At 42.0% G+C, this 13,308-nt stretch overlaps 1 protein-coding gene across 4 annotated transcripts in view; it reads right to left on the reverse strand.

Annotated features, from left to right (window-relative positions):
- Positions 1–4,457: 4,457 nt before the first annotated feature.
- The window catches only part of trim36 (tripartite motif containing 36), a 37,825-nt gene continuing 28,974 nt past the window's right edge, over positions 4,458–13,308 (reverse strand). For 2 of the 4 annotated variants that reach the window (XM_079896365.1, XM_079896367.1), the window contains exons 9-11: positions 9,202–9,228; positions 8,711–8,982; positions 4,458–6,314 (exon numbers count right to left, since the gene is read on the reverse strand). In XM_079896365.1, the coding sequence (XP_079752491.1) occupies positions 5,940–6,314; positions 8,711–8,982; positions 9,202–9,228 (674 nt within the window). In that variant the 3' untranslated portion in view covers positions 4,458–5,939. Of the gene's footprint in view, positions 6,315–8,710; positions 9,009–9,201; positions 9,229–13,308 lie in introns of all 4 variants that reach the window. The other 2 variants (XM_079896366.1, XM_079896368.1) reach the window with 1 other exon arrangement.

The raw sequence follows: 13,308 nt of genomic DNA on the forward strand, positions 1-13,308 counted from the left end.
AGTATATATAACGGGTCCAGTATATATAACGGGTCCAGTATATATAACAGGTCCAGTATATATAACAGGTCCAGTATATATAACGGGTCCAGTATATATAACGGGTCCAGTATATATAATCGGTCCAGTATATATAATCGGTCCAGTATATATAATCGGTCCAGTATATATAACAGGTCCAGTATATATAACGGGTCCAGTATATATAACGGGTCCAGTATATATAACGGGTCCAGTATATATAACAGGTCCAGTATATATAACGGGTCCAGTATATATATAACAGGTCCAGTATATATAACAGGTCCAGTATATATAATCGGTCCGGTATATATAATCGGTCCGGTATATATAACAGGTCCAGTATATATAACGGGTCCAGTATATATATAACAGGTCCAGTATATATAACAGGTACAGTATATATAATCGGTCCGGTATATATAATCGGTCCAGTATATATAATAGGTCCAGTATATATAACAGGTACAGTATATATATAACGGGTCCAGTATATATAACGGGTCCAGTATATATAACAGGTACAGTATATATAACAGGTACAGTATATATAATCGGTCCAGTATATATAATCGGTCCAGTATATATAATAGGTCCAGTATATATAACAGGTACAGTATATATATAACGGGTCCAGTATATATAACGGGTCCAGTATATATAACAGGTACAGTATATATAACAGGTACAGTATATATAACAGGTCCAGTATATATAACAGGTCCAGTATATATAACGGGTCCAGTATATATAACGGGTCCAGTATATATAACGGGTCCAGTATATATAATAGGTCCAGTATATATAACGGGTCCAGTATATATAACGGGTCCAGTATATATAACGGGTCCAGTATATGTAACAGGTCCAGTATATATCAGTATATATAACGGGTCCAGTATATATAACGGGTCCAGTATATATAACGGGTCCAGTATATATAATCGGTCCAGTATATATAATCGGTCCAGTATATATAACAGGTCCAGTATATATAACAGGTCCAGTATATATAACAGGTCCAGTATATAACGGGTCCAGTATATATAACGGGTCCAGTATATATAACGGGTCCAGTATATATAACGGGTACAGTATATATAACGGGTACAGTATATATAACAGGTCCAGTATATATAACGGGTCCAGTATATATAACGGGTCCAGTATATATAACGGGTCCAGTATATATAACAGGTACAGTATATATAACAGGTACAGTATATATAACGGGTCCAGTATATATAACGGGTCCAGTATATATAACGGGTACAGTATATATAACGGGTCCAGTATATATAACAGGTACAGTATATATAACAGGTCCAGTATATATAACGGGTCCAGTATATATAACGGGTACAGTATATATAGCGGGTCCAGTATATATAACAGGTACAGTATATATAACAGGTCCAGTATATATAACAGGTCCAGTATATATAGCGGGTCCAGTATATATAACAGGTACAGTATATATAACAGGTCCAGTATATATAACGGGTCCAGTATATATAACGGGTCCAGTATATATAACGGGTCCAGTATATATAGCGGGTCCAGTATATATAACGGGTCCAGTATATAACGGGTCCAGTATATATAGCGGGTCCAGTATATATAACGGGTCCAGTATATATAACGGGTACAGTATATATAGCGGGTCCAGTATATATAACGGGTCCAGTATATATAACGGGTCCAGTATATATAACGGGTCCAGTATATATAACGGGTCCAGTATATATAGCGGGTCCAGTATATATAGCGGGTCCAGTATATATAACGGGTCCAGTATATATAACGGGTCCAGTATATATAATCGGTCCAGTATATATAACGGGTCCAGTATATATAATCGGTCCAGTATATATAATCGGTCCAGTATATATAACAGGTCCAGTATATATCAGTATATATAACGGGTCCAGTATATATAACGGGTCCAGTATATATAACGGGTCCAGTATATATAACAGGTCCAGTATATATAACAGGTCCAGTATATATATAACAGGTCCAGTATATATAACGGGTCCAGTATATATAACGGGTCCAGTATATATAACGGGTCCAGTATATATAATCGGTCCAGTATATATAACAGGTCCAGTATATATCAGTATATATAACGGGTCCAGTATATATAACGGGTCCAGTATATATAACGGGTCCAGTATATATAACAGGTCCAGTATATATAACGGGTCCAGTATATATAACGGGTCCAGTATATATAACGGGTCCAGTATATATAATAGGTCCAGTATATATAACGGGTCCAGTATATATAACGGGTCCAGTATATATAATCGGTCCAGTATATGTAATCGGTCCAGTATATATAACAGGTCCAGTATATATAACGGGTCCAGTATATATAATCGGTCCAGTATATGTAATCGGTCCAGTATATATAACAGGTCCAGTATATATCAGTATATATAACGGGTCCAGTATATATAACGGGTCCAGTATATATAACAGGTACAGTATATATAACAGGTACAGTATATATAACGGGTACAGTATATATAACAGGTACAGTATATATAACGGGTCCAGTATATATAACGGGTCCAGTATATATAACGGGTCCAGTATATATAACAGGTACAGTATATATAACGGGTCCAGTATATATAACGGGTCCAGTATATATAACGGGTCCAGTATATATAACGGGTCCAGTATATATAACGGGTCCAGTATATATAACGGGTCCAGTATATATAACGGGTACAGTATATATAACGGGTACAGTATATATAACAGGTACAGTATATATAACGGGTCCAGTATATATAACAGGTACAGTATATATAACGGGTCCAGTATATATAACGGGTCCAGTATATATAACGGGTCCAGTATATATAACGGGTCCAGTATATATAACAGGTACAGTATATATAACGGGTCCAGTATATATAACGGGTCCAGTATATATAACGGGTACAGTATATATAACGGGTACAGTATATATAACGGGTACAGTATATATAACGGGTACAGTATATATAACAGGTCCAGTATATATAACAGGTACAGTATATATAACGGGTCCAGTATATATAACGGGTCCAGTATATATAACGGGTCCAGTATATATAACGGGTCCAGTATATATAATCGGTCTATATAATCGGTCCAGTATATATAATCGGTCCAGTATATGTAATCGGTCCAGTATATATAACAGGTCCAGTATATATCAGTATATATAACGGGTCCAGTATATATAACGGGTCCAGTATATATAACGGGTCCAGTATATATAACAGGTACAGTATATATAACAGGTACAGTATATATAACGGGTACAGTATATATAACAGGTACAGTATATATAACGGGTCCAGTATATATAACAGGTACAGTATATATAACAGGTCCAGTATATATAACGGGTCCAGTATATATAACGGGTCCAGTATCCAGTATATATAACAGGTCCAGTATATATAACAGGTACAGTATATATATAACGGGTCCAGTATATATAACGGGTCCAGTATATATATAACGGGTCCAGTATATATATAACGGGTCCAGTATATATAGCAGGTCCAGTATATATAACGGGTCCAGTATATATAACGGGTCCAGTATATATATAACGGGTCCAGTATATATAGCAGGTCCAGTATATATATAACGGGTCCAGTATATATAACGGGTCCAGTATATATATATATAACGGGTCCAGTATATATAACGGGTCCAGTATATATAACGGGTCCAGTATATATAACAGGTCCAGTATATATATATAACGGGTCCAGTATATATAACGGGTCCAGTATATATAACGGGTCCAGTATATATAACAGGTCCAGTATATATATATAACGGGTCCAGTATATATAACGGGTCCAGTATATATAACGGGTCCAGTATATATAACAGGTCCAGTATATATATATAACGGGTCCAGTATATATAACAGGTCCAGTATATATAACGGGTCCAGTATATATAACAGGTCCAGTATATATATATAACGGGTCCATAGGGGAACAGTGATGTCACCGTCTCAGAAGCATGAAGAACACTCATCTTATTGTCATCCCTAATGTAAAGAATGCGAGTCGACTAGTAATCTTTTACATTAATCAAGATCTTTACCTGTACTTAGCAGATACTAACCTTACACAATGCTAGCTTTTCTTTGAGACCAAATGAAACCAACTAAAAAAACTATCTTATTTGCACTTGTGTCTCTTAAAACCTGGACAACTTATTTAATTTCTTCTACAGCCTCAGGCACTATAGACTTTCATTTATTTATTTATTTATTTATTTATTTTCATCATCATACTATATTCATCAGGGAAAGTGATGAAATATACATGTTGTTCACTCACAGCATTTCTACTTCTGATATTGAAATAGTTCTTTGGGGTGAAGGAAACAACAGGACTGACACAGATCCTAAAAGGACGTTCATTTATTTAATACAAAAGCCCACAGTACATTAATAATAAAAGCACACAGATGCAGGTGACAGAGACAGACACTTAAAGCATCGTACAGCGCCACCTCTCTGTTCTACATGATATTGCATCGAGCTCAGTGGCTGACATGCTTTAAAGTGCTAACTGGAGAACTTCAGCAGGACTCGCACGCTCAGTACCGGTTACAGACCCTGTTTAACATGTACAACAAACTGGCAAAACATTTGGTTACAGGCTTTCAAAACACACACACACACGTTCTGTGACTCGACACACACCTGGAACAAGTGTACAGGTGCATAAACTCATCAACAAAATAAACCGTTCTGATGGTGAGCGTGTGAAAACGTGAAAATGAAATTATGTAGATTTATCAACAACAACAACAAAAATAAAGAGAAATGGTGGAACTCATAAAAGATCAGATCACACACACGGCACACGAGTCCTTCTCCAAAAACCACAGACTTTATACATACACTTTTTAAAATGATCACAAACATGTAAAAGCTCCATCTAACCGTCTAAAGTGTTTAGAAGACGAGTCTCCTTATACGCGCTCATTGATTAATTGATTAGCAAGGATAAAGAGGGAAATAATCCATACATCACACACTAATCAGGAAATACGACGTCCCTAATTCTCCGACATGTTTTTATCCTCTGTAAACAGGCGGTTCCTCTTCAGAAGAATACGAATCAAATCACAAGACTTGTGCAGCACAACTACATGATAAACTAGCAGAGCAAACTCCAGTCAGAGGTAGAAGAGCACGGAGAGATCCCACAGGAGTCAGTCCAATCCCTTTATAGCCATTAATCTGCTCAGTGAAGCCACGGGCCGCGATTATTCAATAAGGCCATGTTAGTCCAGTCAAGACGCTTGCCTTGGCAGGGTTAGTGCATACAGTGAGTACATCTCAGGTGTTTGAGTGTCTCGTGTGGTCAGCACCGCTTTGATTCAGAGGCTACAGTTATATAAAGATGTTTCATGCGTTTCACTCCGGATTACAAAAACTCTAGCGCACAATCATATCCACATGATGTTCTAGGACAGACTGATGTGTTTATTTACTTTTAAACATTTCTAAGTGTGCAGGTGCTGCTACAATAAAAACTAATAGTGCACAATCATGTGTTCAGTAGTGAATTCTTGTGTACAAATCATATCGCTTGTCATTCCTGACCTAAAGCTCCTTTAACTGTGTGTAAACGACAGTCAGTGATCAACAGTGTCAGTGCACACGGTTCAGAAAGTGACATTGTGAGGCTTTGCATTATATTGGGTGTATTAAGGTGCGCTGTGTGAACCCTGATGGTGTGTGTGAAGCTTCCGCTCGGCTGATGTCGTTGAAGGCACTCGAGATCGGATTGGCTCTTCGACCAGATACACTTGTATAATTGCACAGCGACCCACGATGTACGGTTACTGCGGGATGAGGAGCGAGGAGCACTACACAGTTACAGGACTAACAGACACCGGACCCTCACATGTAGGACAGGCGCTTGGCCGTGAGGAACTCCTCCAGATGGACCGAGCCGCCGCCCAGGAGCCCGAACGCAGGGAACATGGTGCCGGAGCAGTCCACCGCGCGCTCGTACAGGCAGCGCATGCTGTCGCCGTCGTAGAAGAACACGCGGCCGGCGTCGTAGTCCAGGAGGACCCCGATCCGGGGCGGTGCGGGCAGAACCCGGCCCATGTCCCCGGCGCCGGCGCCGAGCGAGGCCTTGGGGATGAAGAGGCGGCCCATGCCCACCGTCAGCAGGGTGAAGGGCTGAGACACCTCGAAACACGCGTCCTCGCTGCCGCTGTCGTGCCCGCTGTCGTGATCGTACCTGTGGGAGAAACTGCACACACTCAGATCCTGGACAAACGCTAATCAGGAACAGCTTTGCTTACTAAACAAACACAAGATGAATGTAAAACTGCAAACGGATGGTGTGTAAAGGCCTGTTCGCACCAAGAACGATAACTACACCAGCGACAAGTTTTGTTGTCTGTCGCTTTAAAAGCAGGATGATTCTGATTGGCTGTCACTGTTTTTATCGTTCATCAGCTGGACTAGCTATTCTCAGAGAATGAGAATGAGTATCTAAACCTGATAGTTATGATAGTGAAGAGGCCGGTAGCGTCTCCGCGCCGCAGGTGTTCGCCGGTCACAGATTCAGTGATCATAATGAGGACGATGTCATGATACAGCCCTGGGGTGCGTTTCCCTAAAGCTTCGTTAGCCAACTATGGTTGCAAGTTCTGTCGTTATCAGCAGTTCAACTAGTCTGTGTTTCCCAAAAACATATTTCTATAGAACATTCGCAATCAGCATCGCAGAGTCTGGACCGACGCTCTCGACCTGCGGAGCCTGGAAATAGAGCTTCTGGTTTGCATGACATGTGGACTTTCAGTACAATCTATATCTTTTATGAAGAATACATACAAATGTCATTTACGTTGAAGGGGTGATTCTGGAATCCAATGTATATGTAATGAGTGATTATAATCAAGGTATTAATCAATATTTTTCCTCCTAAACATCACATGAGTTGAATGACTTCTCTAGGCTTATGAGATTTTACCCTGTTATAGAAGTTAGCAGTGTGATCACTGACGTTAGGGTTAGGGTGTGATCACTGACGTTAGGGTTAGGGTGTGATCACTGACGTTAGGGTTAGGGTGTGATCACTGACGTTAGGGTTAGGGTGTGATCACTGACGTTAGGGTTAGGGTGTGATCACTGACGTTAGGGTTAGGGTGTGATCACTGACGTTAGGGTTAGGGTGTGATCACTGACGTTAGGGTTAGGGTGTGATCACTGACGTTAGGGTTAGGGTGTGATCACTGACGTTAGGGTTAGGGTGTGATCACTGACGTTAGGGTTAGGGTGTGATCACTGATGTATAGGGTTAGGGTGTGATCACTGATGTATAGGGTTAGGGTGTGATCACTGACGTTAGGGTTAGGGTGTGATCACTGACGTTAGGGTTAGGGTGTGATCACTGACGTTAGGGTTAGGGTGTGATCACTGACGTTAGGGTTAGGGTGTGATCACTGATGTATAGGGTTAGGGTGTGATCACTGACGTTAGGGTTAGGGTGTGATCACTGACGTTAGGGTTAGGGTGTGATCACTGACGTTAGGGTTAGGGTGTGATCACTGACGTTAGGGTTAGGGTGTGATCACTGATGTTAGGGTTAGGGTACATGTCAGGAATGAGTTAGGGTTAGCGGCGAGTTAGGGTTAGCGGCGAGTTAGGGTTAGCGGCGAGTTAGGGTTAGCGGCGAGTTAGGGTTAGCGGCGAGTTAGGGTTAGCGGCGAGTTAGGGTTAGCGGCGAGTTAGGGTTAGCGGCGAGTTAGGGTTAGCGGCGAGTTAGGGTTAGCGGCGAGTTAGGGTTAGCGGCGAGTTAGGGTTAGCGGCGAGTTAGGGTTAGCGGCGAGTTAGGGTTAGCGGCGAGTTAGGGTTAGCGGCGAGTTAGGGTTAGCGGCGAGTTAGGGCGCTGTACGGGGAACACTCCCCTGAGGCCCCGTCCACACTACTGCGTTTTCGTTTAAAAACGGGGACCTTTTGCTATGTTTGCACCTCCCGTCCACACTAAAACGGCAAAAACGGAGACCTAAAACGGAGAAGTTTAGAAACGCTGCCGACATGTTTTTCGTTTTAGTGTGGACGGGTCAAAACGGAGGACTTTAGAAACGATGACGCAGAGGCTCACGCTCGGCTCTATGATTGGGTGTCATCAGTCATGGAGTACACAGGTAATATTCAGTACCAGTAAACTCCACCTGCTGGAACAGTTTCCTACAGTAAGAAGCTGCCGTGTCTCAGGCGCGGCTCGTGCGGTAAACGCGCGCATGCTAGAAATAGAACCGACGCCTATTTTTCATGCGACACGCAAGTGTGTTGGAAGCGTTTCCAGGCAAAATAGAATAGGGAAAGATGTTTATATGTCATTTTGACACAAATACATATTAATAAATGACATTTTGATGTTTGAAAGCATTTTTTACAGTCTATGTTTGAAAGTCTCTAGGTTTACACCGGCACGCGCATGCCCAGTGTTGGTGAATGGTCACGTGATCCGCGTTTTCAGTCGTTTTAATGTGGACGGAGATCGTATTCGTTTTAATTCTCCGTTTCTAAACTAAAACGCAGTAGTGTGGATGGAGTCGCTGAGCCGGGGGATCTGTAGGTCTCGCTGCGCAGAAGTGTTCGCTGGAGGAGTGCGGCGAGTCTCACCTCGGGCTGCTGGAGTCTCGAGGGTTGTGGAACCACTCGGAGAGTTTGCAGTCGGACGCCACTCCCACCTTCACCATGTAGGAGTCGGGATCCACACGGAAAGCCCAATAATGGCGTCCGTGAGAGATGCCCGTGTCCCCGATGATGTAGTCCAGGCATATATAGCTCCCGGTCTGGACCCGCTCCGCAGACAGCAGGAAGCTCAGGCCCGCCACGCTCTCCACCGAGTCCCGGCGCTTGCTCAGCGTGAGCCGCTCCGCACTGAAGCCACACTTCTCATTAAACAGGAACCCGAACACTGAAGTGCAGACACACACACACACACACACTTCTCATTAAACAGGAACCCGAACACTGAAGTGCAGACACACACACACACACACACTTCTCATTAAACAGGAACCCGAACACTGAAGTGCAGACACACACACACACACACACACTTCTCATTAAACAGGAACCCGAACACTGAAGAGCAGACACACACACACACTTCTCATTAAACAGGAACCCGAACACTGAAGTGCAGACACACACACACACACACACACTTCTCATTAAACAGGAACCCGAACACTGAAGAGCAGACACACACACACACACACACACTTCTCATTAAACAGGAACCCGAACACTGAAGTGCAGACACACACACACACACACACACACACTTCTCATTAAACAGGAACCCGAACACTGAAGAGCAGACACACACACACACACACTTCTCATTAAACAGGAACCCGAACACTGAAGAGCAGACACACACACACACACACTTCTCATTAAACAGGAACCCGAACACTGAAGAGCAGACACACAGATCTCAATCAATGGCTATTCGACTAATTTAGCCTTTCATACACAGATTTAATCAACATCAGCAGGGTGAAGGAATAATATTAATAACATCCATTAGGGATGGACATGTTTTTCCCCAAACCAGTTCGGCACTAACCCGACCTACAGCCGACTCTAAAGGTTTTGTTGGTCATGTCAATCATAATAAATGCTAAGCCTGACCTTAACACTAGTGTAGCATTAGCATCACATCCTGACAGATCCAGTTACGGCTTCATTTTGAAGCAATAAAAGTTAAAGCTATTAATATGTGTATCATCACTAAAACTAAATAAATTTAAACAAATTAAATTCCCCCAGCTAGGCTCATGTGGAGTGTCGGACGCCACAGATCACGCCTGTGAAGGGTTGGTTATGATTTCACTTCTCTAACTTTAGTTAGTGTGTAATGTTGCATTCTCAACTTCTGTAAGATTTCACATCAAATCCATTGAGCTGGAGCATGTGATAACTGAATGTGTGTGCGAGTTCGAGAGTGTGTGTGTGTGTGTGTGTGAGAGAGAGAGTCACCTGGAGCCAGTGGCGTGTGGAAGGTCACTGCAGGGGTGTGTGTGTGTGTGTGTGTGTGTGTGTGTGTGTGTGTGTGTGTGTGTGTGTGTGTGTCACCTGGAGCCGGTGGCGTGTGGAAGGTCACTGCAGGTGTGTGTGTGTGTGTGTGTGTGTGTGTGTGTGTGTGTGTCACCTGGAGCCAGTGGCGTGTGGAAGGTCACTGCAGGGGTGTGTGTGTGTGTGTGTGTGTGTGTGTGTGTGTGTGTCACCTGGAGCCGGTGGCGTGTGGAAGGTCACTGCAGGTGTGTGTGTGTGTGTGTGTGTGTGTGTGTGTGTCACCTGGAGCCGGTGGCGTGTGGAAGGTCACTGCAGGTGTGTGTGTGTGTGTGTGTGTGTGTGTCACCTGGAGCCGGTGGCGTGTGGAAGGTCACTGCAGGTGTGTGTGTGTGTGTGTGTGTGTGTGTGTGTGTGTGTGTGTGTCACCTGGAGCCGGTGGCGTGTGGAAGGTCACTGCAGGTGTGTGTGTGTGTGTGTGTGTGTGTGTGTGTCACCTGGAGCCGGTGGCGTGTGGAAGGTCACTGCAGGTGTGTGTGTGTGTGTGTGTGTGTGTCACCTGGAGCCGGTGGCGTGTGGAAGGTCACTGCAGGTGTGTGTGTGTGTGTGTGTGTGTGTGTGTGTGTGTCACCTGGAGCCGGTGGCGTGTGGAAGGTCACTGCAGGTGTGTGTGTGTGTGTGTGTGTGTGTGTGTGTGTGTGTGTGTGTGTGTGTCACCTGGAGCCGGTGGCGTGTGGAAGGTCACTGCAGGTGTCAAGTCAAGTCAAGTCAAGTTTATTTATATAGCGCTTTTCACAACATAGGTTGTATCAAAGCAGCTTCACAGTAATAAAACAATACATCAATGTTTGTTTCTAGTGGAACGTCCACGTTTGGTAATGCTGATCAATAGTATCGTTGATTGATTAATTAAATTAAATATTCCCAAATATCCCCAACTGAGCAAGCCAAAGGCAACAGTGGCAAGGAACCGAAAAACTCCATCAGGACCTAATGGAGAAAAAAAAACCTTGGGAGAACCCAGGCTCAGTCGGGGGCCAGTTCTCCTCTGGCGTTTATGAACTAGAGGTCGGATTTAACTGTAAGATTAAAAGTATTATATGAATGCCTGGCTGAAGAGATGCGTCTTTAATCTAGTTTTAAACTGGGAGAGCGAGTCTGAGCAACGAACAGTATCAGGAAGGCTATTCCAGAGTTTTGGAGCTAAATGTGAAAATGCTCTCCCTCCTTTGGTGGATCTGGATATCCTAGGTATGACCAAAAGCCTCGAATTTACTGACCTTAAAGAGCGCAATGGATTATAGGGCGATAGAAGATCCGTTAAATAAACTGGAGCTAAGCCGTTTAGGGCTTTATAAGTCAGTAGCAATACCTTGTAATTAATACGGAACTTTATAGGTAGCCAATGTAGTGATGATAAAATTGGAGTTATATGATCATATTTTCTTGATCTAGTTAGAACTCTAGCGGCGGCATTTTGGACTAACTGTAGCTTGTTTATTAAGGATGCAGGACAACCAGCCAATAAAGCATTACAGTAATCTAGTCTCGAGGTCATGAATGCATGAACTAACTTTTCTGCATCAGAAACAGATAGCATATTACGTAGCTTAGCAATGTTTCTAAGGTGGAAAAAGGCTGTTCTTGTAACATATGAAATATGATTTTCAAAAGACAGGTTGCAGTCTAATATAACACCCAGGTCTTTTACTGTAGAGGATGAAGTAACAGGACATCCTACGATGTTAAAGTTGTATTGTAAGAGGTTTTGTGGGTGGTTTTTTGAACCGATGATTAGTACCTCTGTCTTGTCTGGATTTAATAAAAGAAAATTGCGCGTCATCCAATCTTTTATATCTTTAACACACTCTGTCAATTTGGATAATTTAGCGTTTTCATCCGGCCGTGATGAAATATAGATTTGAGTGTCATCAGCATAACAATGGAAACTAATTCCATGTTTCCTTATAATATTTCCAAGTGGCAGCATATATATTGAGAATAATAAAGGGCCTAACACAGATCCCTGCGGCACTCCATAGTTTACTGGAGTTATGATCGATTTTTCTCCATTTAAATAAACAAAATGGTAGCGGTCAGATAAATACGATCTAAACCAGCTTAGTGCTTGTCCTTGAACACCAGTATAATTTTGTAGTCGATCTAAGAGTATTGTATGATCTATAGTATCGAATGCAGCACTAAGATCAAGTAAAACTAGTATTGAGATACAGCCTTGGTCAGAAGATAAAAGTAAATCATTTGTGATTTTAACGAGCGCAGTTTCAGTGCTATGATGCGGCCTGAATCCAGACTGAAACTTTTCATAGATGTCATTTTCTTGCAAGAAAGAGCCCAGTTGAGCGGACACAGCTTTTTCTAGTATTTTAGACATAAAAGGTAGATTTGAAATGGGTCTATAATTTGCTAGATTATGTGGATCTAATTGTGGTTTCTTAATGAGAGGTTTTATAACTGCCAGTTTAAATGTTCTTGGAACATGACCTAAAGATAAAGATGAGTTAATAATATTGAGGAGAGGCTCCTCCACTATAGGTAACACTTCTTTCAAAAGTTTAGTTGGTATAGGATCTAGTAAACATGTTGTTGTTTTAGATGAAGTGATAAGTTTATTTAACTCTTTTTGTTCTATAGTTGTAAAGCATTGTAATTGTTCTTGCGGGGTGATAATTGAGGCTGAATTATAAGACGCAATTGAGGATTGAACGTTTACAATTGTGGTTCTGATGTTTTCTATTTTCTCAGTGAAGAACTTCATGAAATCATTACTACTTAACTGGAACGGAATATTTTGTTCAGGAGACATCTGTTTATTTGTTAGTCTAGCCACAGTGTTAAATAAGAACCTAGGATTGTTTTGGTTGTTTTCTATTAGTTTGCGGAGATGCTCAGCCCTGGCCTCTTTTAGGGCCTTTTTGTAACGTGACATACTGTCTTTCCATGCGATTCTAAAGACCTCTAAGTTAGTTTTTTTCCATTTACGCTCTAAATTACGGGTTTCTCTCTTTAGAACATGCGTAGTATTGTTGTACCATGGTGCTTTACTTTTCTCTCTGACCTTTCTTAATCTAATGGGTGCAACAATATCCAATGATCCAGAGAGAATGGTGCTCATAGTGCTAGTTAATTCCTCAAGTTCATCTGTTTGTTTAGGTTCACTGAGCAGCTGAGAC

This window comes from Squalius cephalus (genome assembly GCF_949319135.1).
Source record: "Squalius cephalus genome assembly, chromosome: 16".
NCBI lineage: Eukaryota > Metazoa > Chordata > Actinopteri > Cypriniformes > Leuciscidae > Squalius > Squalius cephalus.